Source organism: Dreissena polymorpha, chromosome 1, assembly GCF_020536995.1.
Source record: "Dreissena polymorpha isolate Duluth1 chromosome 1, UMN_Dpol_1.0, whole genome shotgun sequence".
NCBI classification, from domain to species: Eukaryota; Metazoa; Mollusca; class Bivalvia; order Myida; family Dreissenidae; genus Dreissena; species Dreissena polymorpha.
In genome coordinates this window covers 48,487,025-48,512,631 of record NC_068355.1, presented here as the reverse complement: position 1 = coordinate 48,512,631, position 25,607 = coordinate 48,487,025, and the positions used below count along the sequence as shown (strand labels likewise).

Below are 25,607 nucleotides of genomic sequence, written 5' to 3'. Positions count from 1 at the left end.
ACTTGTTTGATCTGCTTATTTGGCGAAAGAAAAGTCATAGCAAACATCAAAGAATAGTATATAACAATAAATAGTTTAAATACAAGTAAACTTATAATTTGTGTCGCTTAGAAAAATATACCATTTCATTAGTATCGCTGCATTTAGAATCAGATTATATGTAACTATACTAATTAACATTTTATTCATGTAGATCGAGGGTAGTCAGACACGGCGTTGTTAAACAGAAAATAACATGTATGTTAAAAATTTACGTTGCACAACTGCTAACGAGTTATCATAGTAGATCTACACAAAACGTGTCGTTCTATGTGTTAACGGTCAAAAACGCACGTATAGAAATCGTGGGTTGACTGTTTTCAAATTCACCTCATTGGTTCAGGTTAGAATCAACCTCGCTATATAAGTAACCCCTTTTTTATGTATTTATATATAGTCATTTTAATACCTCGTGTTAACAGGAAAGGATTAAATTAAAATTATAAGATCCGCAAATTTCATTTTCTTTTGCGGTTTTAATTTTCCCGCGTCTTTAACGAGGACAGTGCGCATGCGCCGTGCTTCAGACTTACATTTTTAATGACACAGACGGAAGGTAAACATTTATTGTCGTATTTGATTTCATTTTCTATATTGTCATCATTTTTGCATGAAACTTGTTGCGTTAACATCAATAATTGACATTTTTAGTTAAGTTACGATGAAATGTCCCCGCTATCTGTCCACATTTATCGTCTGAACTAAGGTGGCGAGTGCGCAGGTCCCGGGCAGGTGTTGGATGCGCGCAGGTCCAAGCGCAGTCGCATTCCCTGATTATTCCCTTACGTCGATTCTTTGCGCATGTACTCGTGCTGCAGACGCAAAGTTTAATTAGCCCGCGAAATGTCAATTAAATATTATGGCCCTCAATTAATGTCTAATATTTTCCAAAGATAAATTGTCTTTAAACTGTATTAGTATTCAAAATGGCGGACTGATTATCCGAATAATCCAGATATGGCATTATGGGTACATCTATACAAATTGACATATATAAACATACTTAAGCAAAGTTGATATGTATATATTGCCATTTGTATAAGAGGCATATTGTTTTAAGGTCAATTTTCAAAATAATATCGAAGATTTCAATTAACAATCAACTGGGAATGTCTATGGGTTATAATTGATATAAAAAAATTAAGGTTTTAATGTTGTGCTTTATAAACAGTTATTTTTAACCAGGTTTTCCGAAGGCAAAAACTGGTTATTAGATTGGCGAATGCGGGCGGGCTGGCTGGCGGGCTGGCTGGCTGGCTGGCTGGCTGGCTGGCGGGCTGGCGGAATAAGCTTGTCCGGGCCATAACTATGTCGTTCATTGTCAGATTTTAAAATCATTTGGCACATTTGTTCACCATCATTGGACGGTGTGTCGCGCGAAATAATTACGTCGATATCTCCAAGGTCAAGGTCACACTTTGAGTTCAAAGGTCAAAAATGGCCATAAATGAGCTTGTCCGAGCCATAACTGTGTCGTTCATCGTCAGATTTTAAAATCATTTATCACATTTGTTCACCATCATTGGACGGTGTGTCGCGCGAAATAATTACGTCGATATCTCCAAGGTCAAGGTCACACTTTGAGTTCAAAGGTCAAAAATGGCCATAAATGAGCTTGTCCTGGCCATAACTATGTCATTCATTGTGAGATTTTAAAATCATTTGGCACATTTGTTCACCATCATGGGACGGTGTGTCCCACGAAAGAATCACGTCAATATCTCCAATGTCAAGGTCGCCACGACTAAAAATAGATTTAAAAAAAAAAAAAAACTTACAAAGGGGGTTAATTTTTTTTTGGTCATTTCAAAAGTTCAGTTTGAGTTTTCTCCCTTTATCAGATTTTTTTTTCACAATGAAAACCTGGTTTTGTGACAATTTTGTCCCTTGTTTATTAATATATCTAAGGTAATAAAATAATATGGTAATACAAAAAATTATAAATATATAATTTTTATAAGTTATAAAACACTGCTTTACTCCGAGGAACATGACAACACAAACAAGAACCAATGCCATTAAAATTAAAAATGCAAAGAAAATTCAGTTTATTTTAATTTACATATAAGAAAACAGGTATTTTTAAAACAATCGTTTTTGAAAAGTCCCCAAATAAGGCAAAATAGCACATTTAATAAACATAGGCTATCAATTTGTATTTAATCTTTATGTTTTTAAATGATGTGGTACTATCAGTTAAAATTTAAAAATGGAACTGGAATGTTTTCAATTCATGGAGGGAAAAATACAGCCTCATTACATGTAGTTACTGTGTGAATTGCCATAAGTAACATCAGAAATGAAATGAATCTAATATCCACTTTCAGTGCATCTCTATGCAGAGTGAGCTATGAACCACTCCAACAGCATGGACTCGGGTCAGATGCCTTCCAGTGAAATCCTGAGTGACCTCAGTGAGGCCAGCTCTCCGGACAGTGTCATGTACGACACCGACATCATGGGATCCTCTGTGAGCGACGATGTCACAAATCAGCTAGCTGCTTCAGGTATTACATGAATGAACATCTAGCTTAAAGCGGTACAGGAAAGGGATGTACTTGTCAGGTATTACATGAATGTACACCTAGTTCAAAGCAGGACATGAAGTGGGTGTACTTGCATCACTCTGTAGCTGCTTCAGGTATTACATGAATACACACCTAGCTCAAAGCGGTACATGAAGGGGGTATACTTGCAAGCGTATGTTTGTTTTTCAGATTTTTTCATAAAAAAGCATTAAATATGGCAACACCATGAATTGTAGATGTTAAAGACACTTTTGAATGCCCAATGATTCATAAATCGGAGTTGTATGCCCTTGAAGTTTAACTTAGCCTTCAGCATGTCGAAAGCATCAAATGATATAAGTTTGAAGAGTAAACTACTTCCACATTATTCAAGCAATTTATTTGAAACTTCAAAAATGCTATCAGCATACTGATTTGCTGTGTGACCCTTTTTTTCATACAAAGTGTTGTAAAGCTGTCAATATTATATTTACTTAGGTTCAGGCCATAGAGCTGCATAGGTAAACTTACCAAATGTTGCATTTTATTTATATAAAAAAATGAAAAAAAAAATTTTTTTTTTTGGAAACCTTTAATTGGGAATTTTATTTGACAGCAATTGGGAAATTTGTAGTTTTTTTGTGATTGGGAAAGTGCCATTTTTTGGTACTTTATAAAGAAAGAAAAAAATTCCAGTACACACATTTATGAGTTATTTGCCCTTGCTCCAAATCATAGCTTAAAATGTATTGTTTTAAATTCTAGTAATATGTAGGTAATGGAGAGCATCATGAGATCTCTGTGAGCACGGAGACCCAGCTTATACGCTATGCCTAAAGATGAGTCTGAAAGATGTAAATCTGAAAGAATTAATTGTGTTGGAAGAAGTTTTTTATTCTTAAAAATAATAGATTTTTTCATGTAAGGAAATCAAGTTACTCAAGAATATGTAAAAATAATACAGTGTCAAAAAATTTAGATGCACACTGTCCTGATAATATACCTAATGAATTGGATGTTCCTGTTATCCTGTGCATAACATCAGCTATGTATGACAGCATGCAGTTTACGCTTACACTGACAGGCAAACCACTAATTTTCAAAAGCAATTAGAACAAAACACCAATTTTCAAAAGCAAGCAGATTGACATATTTAATACAATTGACATAATCCAGAAATTATGCAAACCAAAAACTGCGAATGCATAAAGCACATGATATTTTTTCATTGGTTTGATAACTAAATAAATTATTTAATTGAAAATTAAAAATGCAATTGTCTGTTTAAGGTATACATGCCTTTTTACCTAAGAAAAGAAAATTAAATGGTCCAGCGACTTCCATCATTCGTCTGCCATGTTTTATGACAGTAGTCAGGTTGTAAAACACATGTGTCACACACGCAAATAATTAGTTATAATCCTGATAAAATTCAACTGTACAAAAATGTATAGTCAATGACTACATGTATTGGGAAATTTCTGTGTGTCTGAACAAATGGGGTCACAAAAAATAATTACTCTGCGTAAAATAGGATGTCTAGAAACGAGTGTCTGAAAACCTGAAATTGGAGCAAACTAGACAAAATGGAGGAGAAATAATTCCCCTGCATATAACACATTACGAGGCCTGAATATACCCGATTGTTCGTCCCAGGTCCAGTGGGAGTGGCGGCCGCAGCAGCAGTATTGTCCACAAGGAAGCGAAAACACCCCCATCACTTTGAAACAAACCCTGCACGCAGGAAAAGGCAACAGACAAGGCTTCTAAGGTATCTGTTTCCTAACTGCTACTAGAAGAATGAGATCTTCCTGTGTATTCTTAATGCTACAGTTAGTATTAATAGAATTACAGTCACTCTTGTGGATGAGACCACTTGAATTAAGCGACCTTTGTCTTATGCGACCACTTTTAATTCCCCCCGAGCGTTTTCACTCTATTTTGACATTATATTGAGCGACTTTTGTCTTACGCGACAGCTGATTTTCTAGAGTTTTGATGTCCAAATATTTGATTTAGCGACCACGTGGTGATTAAATTTGAAAATCTGTTGATCGTTAAGGAACAAACTTGATGGTTGATTTATTGTCAGTTTGGCGTAATCAAAGGAAAGCAACTTTCTGTCAAGCAGCCATTAAACAACACTTTCATGTCGATAAAATTGGCTTTCTTTGTCTTACTCAACATGCTAAACCAACAGTGTTAAAGCACAGACATAGCTTCACACAGACATAGCTTCGCCTTTTGAATCTTTCACTGAGAACAAAGGTGGAGTTAACGGTTAAGAGCTCTTACCAATGTGTTGATATTAAACTTGCAATTCACGCATGTTCAGTCCCAATTATTTGCAATTGTCATTTTTTGGCATAAGTTTTATATATATTTGTTTAAATGTCTTCAATTTGAAAGGTATTATGCAGCATTTGAGTATTTCTCACCAATTGAAAACATCTGCAGAGAGTTTTGAAGTGATGAAAACATTATCTTAGTTGATAATGTACTAGGCATGTTTATGTAACAACAATTATAACATTATTCATGTGCATTGAACCTGATCTTTTCTGATGAAATGATGCTCTTCATTCATAGTGCAAAATTGAATAGTTTCTATTTAAGTGAGTATCTTAAGTCAACTAGATAAAAAGTTTTACCATCATTAGTCTCATGTACTGAATATTCAAGGGCCTGCATTCACCATACTTTACATTGGAATATTCAATGCTCTAATTTTGAGTAAAACGTCGGATTAACAGCCTCTATCTACATCATGCTTCATGTAGAACATTATGTTAGGAACATTTTCACCAGTGGGAGCTTGTATAGCTTCATGTAGAACATTATGTTAGGAACATTATCACCAGTGGGAGCTTGTATAGCTTCGTGTAGAACATTATGTTAGGAACATTATCACCAGTGGGAGCTTGTATAGCTTCATGTAGAACATTATGTTAGGAACATTATCACCAGTGGGAGCTTGTATAGCTTCATGTAGAACATTATGTTAGGGACATTATCACCAGTGGGAGCTTGTATAGCTTCATGCTTCATGTAGAACATTATGTTTGGAACATTATCACCAGTGGGAGCTTGTATAGCTTCAAACGCTGCATGAGTTTGTCTTGGTTCTAAGTTTATTCTTAGGTCTTGACTCTAAGAATAGACCAGTTGAATGTTATTGTTTACATTCGGGATTTTCCGCGCATGCGCACTGACTGGTTGGCAAAAACACTGGTTACAGTAACGTAAAACATGTATATATGTCTTTTGTTTACTAAATAAAACGATACAAAAATCCGAAATAAACATTAAAACTCTTAAATAATAGTGCAAACTTATAATATTTAGTACCAATAAATGTATTTTCATAAATATAATTTCCTCTGTATAAAAATACGAATAAGTTATTAACATCAGAGTAAACGTGGTCGCAAGACTAAAAACTGGCAATCCCACAAAACAAAACAATAAATATTCTTTTGTATTCTTTGTGATAGTAAGATTTTGATAAATGATATTTCAAAGATAATAACACATACATTTTTTTTATTATAATTATAAGTGGTGAAGATATTGTTATTGTTCATAAGTGAACGAAAGTGTAAGAGGGGCATTTAATCAATTATATAAAAAGAAACCACTAAAGCGGAATACATTACAATTTATAAACATTGTAGTAATTTTATTTTCCATTGAATGAATTATCGTTTCGTTTCCATCGAATGACAATATCATAAAGTTTAGCATACATATGAAAAACAAGAACTGCATATTAAGCAAATTGAACTGTCTGCGTGCACTCTCTTTACTGGCGATAAGGAGTGATAACAATTTAGCATTTTATGATAAATAAATCTATATATTAATTTATTTTAAGCAAGTATTTTTTACCCTTTTGTTGTTTGCTTGTTTTCATGATGTCATTTCGTACACTGCAGAAACGTACAATCTTAACACGTAATAGCCGAATTTAAATTTGCCGGTACTCGTTAAATACGTTAATTGTGTAGCAGTGAAATTGCACAATATTTTTAATTTATAGTTATTAACACTCTATTATTATGATTAAACAGGCTAATATATACATACACTAGTTCCTGTTAATCCATTTCGGACCAATATCTTCATTTTTATAAAATATTACAATATTTTATTAAAGCAACTGTTTCGTATTTTTGCTTTACAATTTTGCTTAGATGATCGCTCAATATGCCAAGGGATGACATGGAGGTACCATAAATTGTGTTACATGACCAGACACTTGTATGCCACATGTGGTTTTACAGGGACTCAAGAATAGGTCCCTGGATTTATGACACCATGTGTTCTTTGTAATTGTTTGGACAGTATCCAATCATAACGAGATAATCGCGTTGATGAACAAAGGTGCAATAAAACACCGAGTTTAAAACGCTGAAATAAAGAGTGTCAAAATTGGTGTGAATAATTAAATAAAAACAATTACATTTATCAAGAGAATTTATTTAATGTGTAACAAGGCAAGTTTTTACAGGCATAAATGTTCAAATCAGTTACTATATGTTGTGTACATAAAGTCGATCTATTTGCTGTTTTTTTACATCCTTATTTGTCTTCGTTCATTAAATTTGATTTTTTCTGAAAGAAATTCAATATCAGAGAATTTTTTTATCTAAAAAATGGTCGCGAAGATGTGCCAAGTAGAGATTTTTATGGTAACTACATACCGCGCTCGTATATTGTGTTCCACTCCCCGAGTTCGTTTATAGTAAAAACAAATAATAACAACAATATAATCGTTCCAAAAATGCATTTCCTTGCACGCTTATGTTTTATTCAGACATAGTTAGTAAAATTATATTTGATATAGTGCATGATTATCAATAAAAATGATGATTATTTCAACCTTCTCTATATGCGCTTATATGAATTTCACCTCTTTTTGCCAACCAGTGGGCGGAGTCTAATATTTGCAGGTGCGCGTGACGTCACTCGTCAACTGGTCTATAGGTTTGTTAATACGGCCTTGGTCTTGCTGCACTTCAGGAAGCTACGTCACACTATTGAGGAATACTCGACTCGGGTTGGCCAGCAGGCGGTGGTTCTGTGCTGTACTCCCAATGTCAACCAGTCTATGCAGATATACAAAGTTTTTGGCTCACAGCCTCTGGAAGGAGTTGTAAGTTGTCATGACATTAGAAGTCGCATGGGTTTATTATTATGCCCCCCTTCGACGAAGAGGGGGTATATTGTTTTGCACATGTCGGTCAGTGGGTCGGTAGGTCGGTTCATCCACAAAATGGTTTCCGGATAATAACTCAAGAACGCTTAGGCCTAGGATCATGAAACTTCAAAGGTATATTGATCATGACTGGCAGATGACCCCCTATTGATTTTCAGGTCAATAGGTCAAAGGTCAAGGTCAAAGTGACTCGAAACAGTAAAATGGTTTCCGGATGATAACTCAAGAATGCTTAGGCCGAGGATCATAAAACTGTATAGGTTCATTGATCATAACTGGCAGATGGCCTGATTTTCAGGTCACTAGGTCAAAGGTCAAGGTCATAGTGACTCGAAACAGTAAAATGTTTTCCTGATGATAACACAAGATTGCTAGGGCCTAGGATCATGAAACTTCATAGGTACATTGATCATGACTGGCAGATGAAACCTATTGATTTTTAGGTCACAAGGTCATAGGTCAAGGTCACAGTGACTCGAAACAGTAAAATGGTTTCCGGTTGATAACTCAAGAACCATTAGGCCTAGGATCACGAAACTTCACAGGTACATTGATCATGACTGGTATATGACCCCTATTGATTTTCAGGTCACTAGGTTAAAGGTCAATGTCACAATGACTTTAAACAGTAAAATGGTTTCCGGATGTTAACTCAAGAACGCTTAGGCCTAGGATCATGAAACTTCATAGGTACATTGATCATGACTGGCAGTTGACCCCTATTGATTTCAGGTCACCATGTCAAAGGTCAAGGTCACAGTGACCTGAAGCAGTAAAATGGTTTCTAACGTATTCACACAATGGCTGCCACTACAACTGAAAGCCCATTGGGGGGGCATGCGTGTTTTACAAACAGCCCTTGTTTATTTTAGTGATTTGTATCAAAAGGATACACTATTGCTAGCAATTGCATGAGTTTCATTTTTTTTTTGGAAAATTGCATTTATATTTCTTCTCTACATACACAATTATTTTTCTGGGCTTCTTAACGTTGTTAATTAGACTTTGTGTTATTAAAAGATCTGATGTCATTCACATTGTTACCTTACTTTATATAATACTTGTTGGATGTTAATATTGTTTAAGTTTAACATCTGATTTTATAAAAGCACATTACTTTTGCACTTACCGTAAGTGTGTTAATGCTGTTCAGAGTGCTAACTAGGAATTTTTAACAGCCCATGGACTTCAGAAGATAAAAAATTAAAGCAACTTAACCTAGCTTTATCTTTTGTAATAATATATATATATATATATATTTGTTGACACCACATGTATATCATAAATGGATTTTCTAGTAACTATCTTTTAAATAAAGCGATGAAAAATTACTTTAAAAAATGTGCAACTCAAATCATTTTATAATAAAATGATAATATAAAATAGACATTTATTCTGATGAACTGTGCAAGAAATCTACAAATTTGATACACTTGAAGTAGACATTTATTTTCCATTTCGCCCTGATAAGGTGTAAAGTTGATTCCATATTAGATGCGTAACAACAAGCCCAAGATCCTGATGGACCTTGACCATGCTCTTCTGGAGCATACGCCGCCCTCTCAGTCCGAGACCTCCTCCCTTCACGAGCTTCCAAGCCTCATCATGGATGGCATCCCCACCCAGGTGGACAAGATGACGCAGGTACAAACAGGAAACCACTGTGTGGGCAACATGTCTGGTTGATAGTAACTGCTATAGCTTTTATGAATACAGTTCAAGGTTTTTGTAGCAGAAGTTCCACATAAATGTTGACTACTGTAAAATCATTAATAATAGTCTGCATGTATTTTTAAGCCCCCGAACCAGCGGTTCTGGGGGCATATTAAAATCGCACCGTCCGTTAGTTTCCGCTCAATAAGTCAAGCAATTGTCATCAGATCTTAACCAAACTTCATGAAAATGTGTAAGGCCATTACATCTAGATCAAGTGCGATAATCGGCCAAATTGACCCAGACACTCTTGAGTTACAGCCCTTGAATCATCGAAAAATTGTGTTTTTTTTTTCTCGTTTTTACTCAATAACTCAAGCAAATGTCATAGGATCTTTGCCACATTTCATGAAAATGTGTAATGTCATAAGACCTAGGTCAATTTTCATAATCAGCCAAATTGAGTGAGACACTCATGAGTTACGGCCCTTGAATCATAGAATAATTGAGTTCTTTCTTGTTTCCGCTCAATAACAATAGCAATTGTGATCGGATCTTCACCAAACTTAATAAAATGTGTAAGGCAATAAAAGCTAGGTTAAGTTTGATAATCAGCCAAATTTACCCAGGCACTTCAGAGTTACGGGCCTTGAATCATTAAAAAATTGCGTTTCCGCTCAATTACTGTAAACATATAGAAATTCGTCGGTATGAAATTTCGTGGTTGAATGAAAAACAACTAATTCATTGACAAGTAATTTTGTGGATTTAACATTTTCATGGAAGACTGACCATCATAATAATTAAACTATTATTAAAACAACCAGAGTAATAACGAAGCGTAATCTGCTAATCTGTGTTGACAGCAAGACTTGAGGTTAATGTGCACTGAAGCATGAAAGTTTTGCCGATAATTATCGATAAGAGTTATAAAGCGGCGCACTTGTGGGTCCCTGCTCGCTAATTGCCATCGATGTTGTTTTGACAATATTTGCACTTCTCAGCGCAATCGGTCCCCTAGTAGAAACAATTGAGTGATAAGGTCCCCAAAATACATGTGTGAAAACCGTTATGTCTCTTGCGCATATTGACATATATGATAAATCTCAAGTTTAATGTACATCAGACAATTATGTGTCAATTTAACAAATTATAATGGATACAATAAAATAAAGATTCTAGTAAATCTAGTTATACACATACAATAAAAACAAATACATACGGTATGGTTTAATTTCTCTAATAAAAGTGCATAAACTATTTCTATCAGGTTTTGATCACACATCTTTTTATTGATTTTATTTTCTATGATCTGCCCCATTGTTGGCTGTTTAAAATACGAAATCCCTGAAAAATACATGTACATTACACGCACTGGGCATGAAGGGTTTTATCAATCAGCTGTGCACACTACTGTCCCCCCTTAACGAAGTAACTGTATAGGTACAGCTTTACTGCATTAGTGGTTTACAGGAAATGTTGAGTGTCAGGTTAGTATTCAGTGTAATGTACTACATATTGTTTAGTACATGTATTTATCTGGATTGTGAAACTAACTCAGGATGCATGCATCCTTAGTAATTAATATCTTTCATGCCTGCAGTATTTTTTTTTTTTAAAGGATTGGCATTATTGTGTTTAGGGATCTTAAATTTGTGGTCAACCCACAACATCAACACAAAATTATGTCCCACAATATTCAAGAATAAAAAGCATCAACCATTTTTAGCTCCACTGGCCAAAGGCCAGTGGGGCTTATGTCATGGTCCTGTGTCCGTCGTGTGTGCGTGCGTCCGTGCGTGCGTGCGTTAACTTTTTCTTAAAACATCTTCTTCTCCTAAAGTACTGGTCCAATTCTGATGAAATTTCTCAGGAATGTTCCTGTGGTGAACCTCTTTCAAATTTGTTCAAATGATGCCTCTGGGGTCAAATTTGACTTTGCCCCTGGGGGTCAAAAAATTGAAAATTTGCTTATATAAGGCCTTTTTTGTGCAAACTTTATAAATCTTCTTGTCAAGAACCATTGGGCCTAGGGCTACCAAACTTGGTATGTAGTGACATTTTATAGTCCTCTACCAAGTTTGTTCAAATTATGCCCCTGGGGTCAAATTTGACCCTGCCCCGGGGGGTCAAAAAATTGAAATTTGCTTATATAAGGCCTATTTTGTGAAAACTTTAAAAATCTTCTTGTCCATAACCATTGGGCCTAGGGCTACCAAATTTTGTATGTAGTGACATCTAATAGTCCTCTACCAAGTTTGTTCAAATTATGCCCCTGGGGTCAAATTTGACCCCGCCCTGGGGGGTCAAAAAATCGAAAATTTGCTTATATAAGTCCTATTTTGTGCAAACTTTAAAAATCTTCTAGTCCATAACCGTATGGCATAGGGCTACCAAATTTGGTATGTAATGACATCTTATAGTCATCTACCAAGTTTGTTCAAATTAAGCCCCTGGGATCAAATTTGACCGTTCCCCAGGGGTCACAAAATTGAACATATGCTTATATTGGGCCCATTTTGTGCAAACTATAAAAATCTTCTTGTCCATAACCATTGGGCCTATTTCGATCAAATTTGGTAGGTTGTGACATCTAATAGTTCTCTACTTAGTTTTTCAAATTATGCCCCTGGGAACAAATTTGACCTTGCCCCAGGGGTCACAAAAATGAACATATGCTTAAATAAGGCCTATTTTGTGCAAACTTCAAACATCTTCTTGTTTTTAATTATAGAGCCTAGGGCTACTAAATTTGGTATGTTGTGATATCTAATAGTTCTCTACCAAATTTGTTCAAATTATTGACCAATTCATTGTTATTGTTTTGATTCCGAATTTTCGCGCATGCGCGATGCGCTGGTAGGCAAAAGCACTGGGTACAGCTTCGATATTTACATTATGCAAAGACCTATAGGTCTTTGCATTATGTCATATAGATAACGGCACGTGTTTAGTCAATTTATCGAAAACATTAACAACAACATCATAACACCTAAATACTATTAAAGATATTGCATTTTTAATGTCAATATTGTTTAATTAATACATGTATTCTTATCTATAAAAAAATATATACTCGTTAGTCATTAGCATCAAGGTAAAGGTGGTCTGAAGACTAAACACCGACAATTTCACAAAACAAAGCTATGCATTAGCCGTAATATTTCTTGAAGAAGGACTTCAAAAATTACAAAAAATAATAATGCATCCCATTATATAATTATACTTATCAATTATATGAGTATGAAAGTGTGATAAAAAAAATTGAGTGAAAGAAAAGGGGTGCATTAAAATCTGACATACCGGTACAACAAAGCCCTATTAAAAGCGAAGTGCATGACAGTATTTAAATGTTATGATCATTTTCGTTTAAATTTGATGATTTGTTTTTTAGGTGAATAACACTATAGATGAATCGTAACATACAACTGAAAAACACAACTTCACATGATGCAAAGTAACCTGTGAATTCATGTATATTGAAATTTCTTTACTAGTGTATATGAGTGATTAATATCTTACATTTTATAATATATATCTATATTGTTTTTTATTTTTCGTAAATATTATTTACCCCGGTAGTCATACGTAATTTCTTGTTTTCATGATGTCGTTTGTGTATGGCCGTAACATTCAATCTTCAAACGGAATGACGTTGTTTTAATTAATCGGTACCCGCTAAATACGTTTAATGATTATATGTACATTTACCAATTATTAAATACGATTTGTTATAAATTACCGGTAAACAGGCTAGCATCTTCACAGCGTACATTTTCTGTTAATATATACTGGACAAATTACTTAATAATTTTTTTTTACAATGGGTAGCATATCTAATGGAACAGTTGAACTTTGGCGGTATATTACTCAACCCAAATAACTGCTCAATACTACTAGAAAGAGAAGACATGGTGGTATCATCAATTGTGTTTAATGACCAGACTTTCATATACCACCTGCGGTCAGGGACCTATTGTTTGTATAGGTCCCTGCTGTAGTTTATGACACTTTGCTGTTAGTTAAGTAGGGACAATATCTGATCAAAACGAGATAATCGGCTTGTGCCGAACAAAGGGGGGCAATTAAACACAGGAATACAAAGGCTAACACGATTTTAAGATTGATGCAAAAAATCAAATCAAACCAATTAAATTAAATTAATTTATTTACCGTGTCAAAGTGTTAGTTTTCCTAGACAGACAGACAAGACTTTTTTTTAGTAATTTCCTTTTTTATTCCCATCGTCAACATAATATATTTTGTATATAACATATTATGTTTAAAAATACACAAAAGTAGTATATATGTTGTCTTTTTTCCCGATATTAGATATGGTACATAGCATCTATAAAGACTATGGATGGTGTGAAAAATATGTTTAAAACAGTGTCAATTTCGATATATATTTTTATATGCATACAAGGGGAAAAGTGTATATATGTTGCTTTAAGGTAGGTGAAACTATGTCACACAGTATATTTACATTTTTTTAGGGTAGGTGTACCCATTGAGCATAAAAGCGCACAACGAATATACAATATATGTAATTTATTTTGTGTAGTCGCGATTAATTCCTCTTGTTAAATTATATTATTAAAAGGACACAATAAAATCTATTTATTATGGTGTTGTTTTTTTCCTGTTTGCATTAAAAAACAAAATATTTTGCCAATAATACAACCGAGTTTATAATGTGTGCATTGATGTAATCAGCTATGGACAGATTACAGAATGATATAATTGCAAAATTTAGTTCAATATGTTTTGGAAGACTTTTTTTAGTTGACTTGCACAATGTACCTCGTCAACATCACAGTCATGTGGTTGATATTGATACGCGCCAGAAAACACATTTCAACAAACACGAGTATGAATAAATCAAATGTATATTGGGGTACATATGATGAACAATGGGTAAATTACGTTATACGATTTAACAAATTTGATCTGATACTCAAAGATTCCTTAACACATAAACAAAGTGTTATTAGTTCAGACCCTTTTCTTTAGTTGCAGCAATTGTACATACTTAATAACAGATGGATTATATGCTGTGAACATGGAATCGATCTATTTATTGGTTGTTTTCATTCTTATTTGTTTGAGTACAGTACAACAACTTTTGGGATGTTTAAATCTAAAATCTAAAAATGATTGTATACTTTTCAAAATATATTAAATAATGTATTTAATATAGATATAGAGCGTGACAATAAACGTCATGCTCGATATCTCCCCTTTGATCGTGTCTTTCTTTTGCCTACCAGAGTAGCACGGATCAAAACACGCAGGTGCGCGTGACGTCACGCGTGAATTGGTCTATTCCCCAGGGCTCAAATTTGACCCTGTCCCGGGAGGTCACAACAACAACAACAACATCTTGTAAACATGAGATAAAATCCTGTCATTTAGTGCCATTTTAGATCAGATGGTGACTGCTTACAAAGGAATTGAAGTAAGAACATGTGTTCTAAATGTTTTTCTTATAAACTGAAAAAAGTCGGGATTTATTTAAATATGTCGAAAGTGACCATATATCCGGATAAAAAAATTTCGGATGACATGTTTATTTAATGTCTTTTTTGTAGTGTTTAAACCAGTTTAATAATATCTTATTGATTTTAAAACACAACTTCCATGAACATAATTATTTTCATAAAAGTCAATATATGATTCTGCATTGTAAACTCAAACTTTGTATCCAAGAGAAGGTGTTGGAATTAATGAAGTGCAATGTTCTTAACTGTCTATATGCTGCTTTTTAATAACTAATGATTCATTGTTCCATTTGTGAATTGTGATTCATGAATTGTGGAGATATGATTGTCAATTGCTCAACGATCTATATAAATTTCTGATCATTTTATAATTTTCTTAATATAAGTTATGAATTGATCTTAGAAGTCATATGTATTACTTAATTAAATACATTTAGAAATATAAGAAATAATCTTTAGCAGTGCCTTCCCCAGGCCATTTATGCGCCCCTTGCCGGGGCGCTTGAATTTCGAAATCAGAGTCCCCGGGGCGCTTGAAATTTTCCGATCAGTGTATTCTTCAGTAAAAGAAAGTGGAGATTGTCCAAATGAATCAAGGTTTCCCTATCAGTGTATCAATATTCCCTGTTTTAAAAGAGCACTCGGTACCTACTTTCACAAGTAATCGCCATAAACACATGGGGTAATGGATAATCCACTGATAAGAGAATAGCATGACGCGCGTATCGATTATTCTAGCCACATTACACGGTCATTTAAATGCTGACAAGGATGTATCTGGTAACTTTCCAGTCGTCAAACTGTGAAGTTCATCGTCCAATTCCGTCAAAACATTTATTCGACTCGTAAAGTGTGTAAACAAATTATCGTTGAATTTATAACGCAACGGTTAATATTTGTTGAAATCTCAAATGGGAATAATTAAATTTGTAATCCGAAACCCATTACCGTAAGTCGATGTTAACGCGTTTTTAATCCGAAACACACTTCCGAATGTAAATGTTACCGCAACGTTAAATATTTTTGCTTCAAATTAGCAGCGCAAATTTATTTTGTGTCGAATCTTTTTCTCAATTAAAAAGAGCGCGAAAATTATGTAGCATGTACAACGTCGCGTCTATTGCATACAAATGGCGTGTATTGAGCGTTTTAACAAGCACACAACAGGTCAGGGGATTGACGCATATTCAGAGGCAATATTTCATCAAATCTATAAATAGTCACTTAAAAAATGACAAGGTTTGTGTTAAAGAAATAACTGAAAGCTTTTATCGTAAATATTTACCAGAAAGAGTTTGATAAAAACGGAATAAACGGGATTATCGGGTAATAAATAGAAACTTGAAAAATAGTAAGTATACAGTAATAGATTCGGGTTGAAACGGATGTATTGGGGAATCGTTCGAGTCGGGATTTTACTAGCTGTGCGGAAAAGTTTTAAAACAATTAAACAATATAAAAATATATATTTTTAAATGACTGGGGGATTTTTTTGAAGAGTCATAGCGCACCAAATGACGTCTTTTGACGCTGTTTTCTTTGAGTTATAACGCACCACAGAACGTGAATTGACACGTTAAATTAAAAAAAAAATCAACGTCGGGAGGGGACACCCCTCCCGAACCTACCCCCGGGGCGCCTGAACAAATTCCTGGGGAAGGCACTGCTTTAGATTATCACAATATTCTCAGGCCTGTTTGTCTAAGGGATGCGTGGGTTGTTAATTATATGTATGCCGAAGAAGAGGGTGTTTATTGTTTTGCACATGTCGGTCCGTCCGTCATCCGTATGTCCGTCCACCAGATGGTTTCTGGATGATAACTCAAGAACGCTTAGGCCTAGGATCATGACACTTCATAGGTACATTTATCATGACTCGCAGATGACCCCTATTGACTTTCAGGTCACTAGGTCAAAGGTCAAGGTCACGGTGACTTCACACAAAAAAATGGTTTCCGGATGATAACTAAAGAAAGCTTACGCCTAGGATCATGAAACTTCATAGGTACATTAATCATGACTCACAGATGGACCCCTATTGATTTTCAGGTAACTAGGTCAAAGGTCAAGGTCACAGTGCCAAAAAATGTATTCACTCAATGGCTGCAACTACAACTGACAGCCCATATGGGGGGGGGGGGGGGGGGCATGCATGTTTTACAAACAGCCCTTGTTTGAGATGATTCTTTACAAAGAAAGATGCTACTATTGTATTTGTTATAAATGTGTGAAAGGCTCTAAGAAGGAACCAGAGATTTTACGGGTTTATAGCTGACGACTTTATAAAAAATTATGATAAAATGAGAAATTGCTCAAGATGAGCAATTTCTCCTTTTATCACAATTATTTCTACCCTACCTGATTATTTCCTTAATATTCCATTACAATTTAATTGTCGTCTGCAACCTTTTTCAAATTGGGAAAGTCCAAAATGTGTAGTTTGGTAAAGGGTTAAGGCATTTTGATTCCTACGGGTCTTGTGAATCTGTTTCAAATCAAATGCGTATATTTGATCTTCAGCATCTAAAAATATGTGAAATAGAAAGAACGACAATATCTTTTGGAGAGATAAATTTACCTACGTTATAAGCAATGGGACTGTGCTTCAAAGGAACAATTCACAGGCTTTTTAGTCTGTTTAGTTAACACGGTAGTAACTTTTTCCATTTATAAAAATGCTCACCCTTCCAACTTTAAGCGCCCAATGGGACAAGGGATAGACAGAGAAAGTCACATGCTTGAGTACATTTCAACCCATGCGCATTGCGCGTTTTTTTTCGCATAAAAAAACAGTGGAGCGATACAGGGCCATCATGGCCCTCTTGTCTTAGAAACCTAGAAAACTGAAAAATTTAGCAATCAACTTAAGTTGCCCACATCATCATTAAAAAACACTCAAAGGTACTGTAGACATACACAAAATCATGAATTTACTGTGTTAGATTTAAAAGCAGGTTGATGTAATTGGCTGCAACTAAGAAAACTGCTCTAGGAATTATACAAAAAGTCAACTGTTGAACCTGGCTCCCCTTGCAGGCACAGTTACGGAACTTCATCCCTGAGATGTTGAAGTATTCCACAGGTCGCAGCAAGCCTGGATGGGGGCGTTTGGATTGTCGTCCAGTATGGTGGCCCAGTGATCTCCCTTGGGCAAATGTACGCAGTGATGTGCGAACTGATGAGGACAAGAAAAGAGTATGTCGTTCAATTTGTGCGTGTGTGTGCAAAAATTATATATTCTCCGTAGAATATTACAAACATACATACAAACTTGTTACATTATGTGGTTCATGGTAGACATATAATTGATTAAAAACAAATATTGTTTGCAATGTGCCTGTTTTATGTTCCCTGCATTTTCTGTGAAGAGAATTAAGTTTTTCTATGTATTTGGACTGGCATTAATACAATTACTTTTCTGCCCAGGTGCCATGGACCGAGGCTTTACGGCAGATTGTAAAAAATTGTTACATGCATCATGGAAGACATGACCTTCTGCAGGTATGTAATGGCCAATAACTCAGCAGTATATGCAGCTTTGCTTAAAATATTCAACATAAACTTCTAATACAGCATTTGGTTAAATTTGTTGATACATTCTAAAGTTCAGGTGTACAAGAATTGAGTCCTCCCCTTCCAGTTGTATCGCTTCATTCTTCTGCCATGGTAATAATAATAATTAGAAGCTAGTTGTATTGATTGGCCTCACTTTTCATGGACATATCTTAAGACTCGCATACAAGGCGGCTCTCATTCAACTGACCTATCAAGCAATGACCACATCATGTACAAGGGTATGAGACTTCAAACTCCTGTAATTGTATGCAGTTATTATTGTCTCTTTATACCAAAGTCTTTACATTTGGTCAGTTCCACAGATGTCCACATCTTAAGTCCTGAGCATGAAATTGTTGTATCTCCTACAGCATTTGAGTCACATGACATTGTTATATCTCCTACAGCATTTGAGTCACATGACATTGTTGTATCTCCTACAGCATTTGAGTCACATGACATTGTTGTATCTCCTACAGCATTTGAGTCACATGACATTGTTGTATCTCCTAAAGCATTTGAGTCACATGACATTGTTGTATCTCCTACGGCATTTGAGTCACATGACATTGTTGTATCTCCTACAGCATTTGAGTCACATGACATTGTTGTATCTCCTACAGCATTTGAGTCACATGACATTGTTGTATCTCCTACAGCATTTGAGTCACATGACATTGTTGCAAGCATTAGACTGGTGGTCACTGTAAACAGATTGAAATGATTCGATTGTGTTGCCATGACAACTCTGTTAATGCTCAGGTTTTCAAGGACGAGCACTCAGGGAGTGTTATGGTGCAGCACCAGCAGTACACAGGTGGTGCTATGATGCAGACAATCAACAACCCAGATGGGTCAGTGTCCATTATCCAGATTGATCAGGGACCTAACCAGATCGTCACCTTGCCAGACGGAACCCAGGCAACTGTGGTACATGCTGTATGTTAGTTTAAACCTATTTATCTAAGCTTGATTGTATCGAAAGTCTATGGCTTACTGAAACAATTGAATTCACTTTTTGGGTAGAACCAGTGCTTGGTGTCTTTGGGGGAGATGTAAAGAATGCTCCCACAGTGGGGATTTCAGCAATTACCTCCCACTCACTTGGTGGACACCATGTCCATTATGCGACAGTGACCCTACAGCTGTATGTTACTCTTGGAAGCTACTAATTTCACTATTGACATGCTAGGGTTCACAAAGGTTCTTAGAGAAAATGTCACTTGAATTATACTTAAACAAGTGCTTGTATTAAAATGTCTCTCCACAATCCAATAAGTTCTGTTTACACACTTGTAAACTTCCACACATGTTAACACTAGTTATCAGTTTGAAAAAATGTAATGGAAAAAGTCAAATACATGACATTGCTGCAGGTTGGAGAATTTTTATAATTATAGAAACGTTTTCACTGAGGAGATTTGGGAATATATGGGTTGGAGTTTGTATAGGAAGTGGGAGAACACTAGGTTGACCTTGTTTGGTTAAATCTTTGTCACTGATGTTATCCTGATAAAATCTAGGTAAATATGAGGTGTGAGTTAATGGGTGAAAAACTAGCTGAAGTCGTACGATTATATCTGAGCAATGTATAAGTATTGTTATAAATGTTTGTAAGCTATATTTGTATTGTTTTATGAGAAATACATTTTTGTTTGTTTCAGATCATTATGCTTTTATTGTATTGCCTTAATACTAGTCCATGTCAATGGCTGCTTTCAGATACATGATAACAGTGGTCTACACCATTTAACGGCCGAACAGGAAGTGCAGATCACTCAAGCATACCACACGTTTGCACAACAGAACTCTGGCCTGGCATCCATCGTTACCCAGGGGATGGATGTTGGGGCCCAGCACGCGAGTCTTGGAACGCTCCAGGCACAGATAAACAGCAGCGGACAGATTATATTGACAGGAGCTGATGCTTCACAGTTTAGTGGTAAGATTGCATTCCTTTGCAAACAAGATAACTGGTTTGTTTCAAAGATGTGGGCATTTTTTTCTCCCAAGTTCCATTACCTTTAAATATCATTTAGTTGGTGCAGACTGACGGCCCCCCCCCTACTATTTTTATGCCCCATTATTTTAAGATGAGTCCCCATTTTTCTATGTCCCACACAATGAAAATATGTCTAACACTTTTTTGTTCTTATTAATAAAGACCTACCCACAGAAATGTTTTTATTGGATATTTAGGATTTTTGTTTTTAAGATGTGTAAAAAATATAGTTTTCAATTAAATATTTGAGCAACTGAAAATTCAGAATTCATATTATTGTAGTAGCTTGAACAACAATGTGGAAGAAGTAAAAGTACTCATTATGTCTTCTTCATTATTAGTAAATATTTTTATGTTTGTACCACACAAAAATGAAGTTTGAAGGGGGTATATTTGAGTCTGTCCGTCAGTTGGACGGTAGGTAATTCTGCTTAAAATGTTATACAGTTTGTAATGAAAACTTCTATCACACTATTTTAATCATTTGACTGACACTTCAAATGTCAAATGAAGTGCTGATGCGCATAACTTTTTTTTATGTCCAATTATCCATGTATGCCTGTGACTTTTTTCATGTCCAATTATCCACGTATTCCTGTGACTATTTTCATGTCCAATTATCCACGTATTCCTGTGACTTTTTTCATGCCCAATTATCCATGTATACCTGTGACGTTTTTCATGCCCAATTATCCAAGTATTCCTGTAACTTTTTTTTCATGCCCAATTATCCACGTATTCCTGTTACGTTTTTCATGCCAAATTATTCACGTATTCCTGTGATGTTTTTTATGCCCAATCATCCACATATTCCTGTGACTAGTCATGGCAAATTATCCACATTATTATATTATAATTTCTGTGACTTTTCATGTCCAATTATCCTCATATTCCTGTGACTTTTTCATGATAAATTATCCATGAATTCCTGTGACTTTTTTCATGCCCAATTATCCACGAATTTGTGTGACTTTTTTCATACCCAATTATCCACGTATTTCTGTGACTTTTTTTCATGTCCAATTATCCACGTATTCCTGTAACTTTTTTTCATGCACACAATATATAGTAACATAAGTATTAAGTTCAGATATGTCCTGTGTAAATCATCAGTTGCCTGATTGAAGGGTTTAGCAGGAGCAAAATAATGGGCATAGGATTGTCATAATTGGTGCTAATTGACTCTATAAAGTTATTTATAATAAAGGTACCTACCTACCTGTTAATACATTATGAAAACTAAGTTCATTTCAATTTAAACCATTATCTTTTACCAGTATACATGCTGATTTCCCCAAATATCTTCAATATAACGGTCTGCTGACTTCTCGCATTTATTGACAAGCCGTATGACCGTCATCCAGTTATAATCAAAGCGCTGAAGGCACTGAAGTGGTTCGCTATTGCATAATCTTAGAAGCAACTCAGTTTTCAAACTTATGTTATAGCTTTTTATATCACAAGTTTGAAATGAACACAACCCATTCAAATTGTTAAGAGCGAGTCTTAAAGCACAGGTCGAGATGTGTGTGACTGTTTATCTTCATATGTATGTTATAGAGATAACAAAATAACAACAATATGCCTTTTTCTCACAATTAGTTGCTGCACTGGCAACCATCTTTAGAATTTTGGTTGCCTTGCTAAAGAATAACAAGCCTATAATCATGTACATGTTGTGATATGTGTATCTAATACCTTATTTATTTTCTTTAAATTATTGAGAAACAATTTTGCCCACATGACAGACTTTTAATGTAGCATTAAGCCCCATTTTCCCTGAAAGCAGCCAATATGTACAGATTTCAATGATAAACTTACCAATGTCGTCGCACAAGCTGTTAAAAACACTATACTGGCCAATATGTCCCACAAGCTCTTAAACCTATTGTTTACATAATTATAGGCTGTCTGCTGCAGTGAAGTATAAACAGGCAGCGGTAATCGTTCCTAACCTAGTGAGTTACCGTCCTTAGCGTAGCTAAGCACATACTGATTTGCAAAACATGGTCTGTAAATTTAGTCGGCCGCTAACGCTAACAACTAAAAATACATGGATTGTGTTACCAGACTAACGTAGAATTCTGATTCTGTATGACAATCTGGGTTCCAAAAAGTTAAACTTGAACAATAATTATTTAATCTTAACCAGAGGGTATCTTAATTATGGCAAACCCAATTGAGGCTCTGCAACAAATACGAATAAACATGTTGGTATTGGTGTAAACTTGTTGTTATTTTCATGGAAGTAAACATTGTTTTATTTAAGGTAACATATTACGATTGTTAATTTATTGTTATAGAACAATCCTCATTCATATTTATATGTTGGTTTATATAGCGAAAATATAACGTTGACAGTGAAATTGTATATACTCTCTTTAATATACCATTCTTATGGTCTTTGACATTACCCCTTCCTGCTAGGACGCAAAGTGAAAATGGCTATATGCAACCAGCAGTATGCTGTTTGATGACCATATGTATCTAAGGATTAGAAATGAAGCCTTATATACTTTAATCTTGTAAGAAAGATCTTAAAATTTAATTTGATTTTCTAAAGGACTACAAACCCGAAAAAATTCTTATCTGAGTTATAAACATGTACCATTCTTACAGTCTTTGAAACATATGCTAACAAACATTCCTATGTTTTGCTGCAGGTATCATGACAGTTCTCCCAGTCTCCATGTACCAGGCTGTTCAGCCCATAACGTCCAGTCTACCTGTGAACTTCCAGCTGGCCCAGTCCATGGGGCACCAGTCTGTGGAGATCGCCATGGCACCAGTCTCCATGGCAATGGGACAGCAACTGCACGTTGACAACAGCACAGACATGACGGAGGAGGGCTCTGAATTGACAATTAAGTCTGACAATTCTTCTCAAGAGGAAGGGGACGTGGACAATGTCGACACCGGTGATACAGATATGCAGATTATGGAGTGATGTGCCAAATATAGTGCTTATGTTTATATTTTGTCATATGAGCCTCATTTTGAAAAAAACTTTGCCTAATGCATGTGCATAAAGTTGAGTCTCAGATAAGGTTGTGTGCAGGCTTATCACGGACGACACTTTTCTTTTAGAAGAAACTTCCTTAAACAAAATAAGTTTATAAAAGTGGAAAGTGCTGTCCCTGATTTGCCTGTGTGGATTGCACAGGCTAATCTGGACTGACACTTTAGCAGCATGCATTAAGCCCTGTTTTCCCAGAGTGGAACTCGCATGTATGAAGGACATTTCTACTGCGCAAATACAGCTCATAGTTTATTTATTTATTAAGTTCTGTTTGTTTCGGTTTTACTTACTTTCTTCTAGAATGTTAAGGCATTTGAAATACCACAGATTTTTAATTTATAAGATAGTGTTTGTTGTTGATAAAGCATTTTGTCATTGATCACACTAAGCAGCAATTCTAATTATTTTTGGGTTTTAACCAGCAATAATTGAATAAATTCATCATTCTGTTTCAACCAGTGCAACAGATTTGCCAGCATTGAGATTTTAGCTCATATTTCTCTTCTAAACATTCAGCACTGAATGATTAGTTTATCAGAGCCCTTATTCATCGACCATGTCTTTGACCAAGTATGGAGAATAGGCATCGACCCAAGAAGCTATATTTCAGAGTTGAATATATTACCGCTTTCAATGGTTCTTGCACCATTGCACTATATGAATGTTATTTGAGGTTTGAATGTTATGTCCAGTTTGACATAAGAATTAAGAATATTTACGAAATTGCAGTTTAAGAATATCCTTTATTTAACTCTTTCAGTGCTGGAACCAAATTTTGAAGGCCTTTGCAAACAGTTTAAATCCAGATGAGACACCACAGAACGTGGCGTCTCATCAGGATTTAAACTGTTTGCTATTCTGATTGTATCCTTTGAAAAAAATCGAAGAAAATGCTAATTTTAGAAATTCAGCAGACGACAATTTAGCAGACAACAAATTTCACAGCATGCAAAGGGTTAAAGACATTAGTCAAACAATAGGTTGGTAAATAGGTGCCAGGAAACTTCTGGGGTTGCAAAATCTTGTATGGTTTTATGTGTAAACTTCTAAAATTGGCTTTGAGGAACTTGTTGAGTTGCACTTGTCTTTTAAAGCTCTGTGGTAACAAGGGCAGTAGATTTTGTACTCTATGAAATAATGTTTCACAGCAGAAACATTGGCCACATTATTGTATATTTTTAAAAGGATGAAAATAGTACAAAGCGACAAAACAACATTACAAATGTCGAGCGATTTTGTGTTTCTTTACAAATTAAAGAACAGAATCTCCTCAAAAACTTTTTCACCCATCTCACACAGCATTAATGATTTATTATCTTCAAATATGTAGTATTTTTGAACGCTTAAATTAGGAATTGACCAAAACTGTGCACTAATGTGAATGTTCTCTAGATGAATGTCATATTTGTTTGAAAATGTCATATACTCAATTGTGTTGCTGTACAGCGTTTCTTTATAACTTAAGCTTGTCAGTAACTTTTATTATTAATGTTGTGAGTGTTAAATTGTGCAATATTCTATTCATTTGGATCACTCAATTAGGACGCATGTGAAGGCAAATTTGTAGTCAATTGTGTGTTAGATAATTTCTATTAAGCTATGACCACAAGTCAGTCGTACCTTGTCCTTGTAGTGATCTACATTTACATGAGATGTGAAAACTTTGTTTGCCATAATCCTGCATGCCATAAACATATTTGTGAGGAAATACATGTTTGTAATACAAACTTTTATTATTGATATTAAATCTTCAAAAATCCTCATTCTTGCCTGTTTTCAGCTAAGCTAGTGAGCTTTTGTGAACACCCTTTGTCCCTCTTGTGTCAACATTTGGCTTTTGAACACTTGTGGTTAGTCTTTCTCTATCTTCATGAACTGTGTCAAAACATGTGTCTCCATATCTCAGCAACGTTTGAAACTGGGTCATGTGGGGTCAAACATTAGAACAAAATAAACAAGAGATGTGTTTGTCAGAAACACAATGCCCCCTAATGCGCCGCTTTGATTTTTTTTTTTTTACCTTTGACCTTGAAGGATGACCTTAACCTTTCACCACTTAAAATGTGCAGCTCTGTGAGACATACAAAATCCTGTATTACAATTTTGAGGACAC

General features: G+C 35.2%; 1 protein-coding gene and 1 long non-coding RNA gene across 6 annotated transcripts in view; both read left to right on the top strand.

The window, feature by feature from the left end:
- Nucleotides 1–495: 495 nt before the first annotated feature.
- On the top strand, nucleotides 496–25,253 carry LOC127879415 (DNA-binding protein P3A2-like). 5 transcript variants are annotated; one of them, XM_052426250.1, is made up of 11 exons: nucleotides 496–595; nucleotides 2,367–2,546; nucleotides 4,203–4,317; nucleotides 7,569–7,701; nucleotides 9,259–9,408; nucleotides 17,955–18,113; nucleotides 18,345–18,419; nucleotides 19,236–19,412; nucleotides 20,196–20,415; nucleotides 22,382–22,433; nucleotides 23,139–23,273. In XM_052426250.1, exons 2-10 carry the CDS (start codon nucleotides 2,390–2,392, stop codon nucleotides 22,396–22,398), a joined length of 1,203 nt encoding a protein of 400 aa, XP_052282210.1. In that variant the 5' UTR covers nucleotides 496–595; nucleotides 2,367–2,389; the 3' UTR covers nucleotides 22,399–22,433; nucleotides 23,139–23,273. The 5 variants fall into 5 exon arrangements, with proteins under 5 accessions (XP_052282210.1, XP_052282188.1, XP_052282203.1 ...); XM_052426228.1 differs by lacking the exon at nucleotides 22,382–22,433 and having other exon boundaries at nucleotides 23,139–25,253; XM_052426242.1 differs by lacking the exons at nucleotides 496–595; nucleotides 22,382–22,433 and adding an exon at nucleotides 685–788 and having other exon boundaries at nucleotides 23,139–25,253.
- The window catches only part of LOC127879462 (uncharacterized), a 135,091-nt gene continuing 110,987 nt past the window's right edge, over nucleotides 1,504–25,607 (top strand). Inside the window, exon 1 of the long non-coding RNA XR_008049105.1 lies at nucleotides 1,504–1,856. This is a non-coding gene — a long non-coding RNA (uncharacterized LOC127879462). The remainder of the gene's footprint in view (nucleotides 1,857–25,607) is intronic.

Excerpts from the sequence above, each read along its gene's own strand:
- LOC127879415 (XM_052426228.1), top strand. The coding sequence starts at position 2,390 with ATGAACCACTCCAACAGCATGGACTCGGGTCAGATGCCTTCCAGTGAA. Across the intron at positions 18,420-19,235 it reads GAAGACATGACCTTCTGCAG|GTTTTCAAGGACGAGCACTC; the intron begins GTATGTAATGGC and ends GTTAATGCTCAG. Across the intron at positions 20,416-23,138 it reads TGATGCTTCACAGTTTAGTG|GTATCATGACAGTTCTCCCA; the intron begins GTAAGATTGCAT and ends GTTTTGCTGCAG.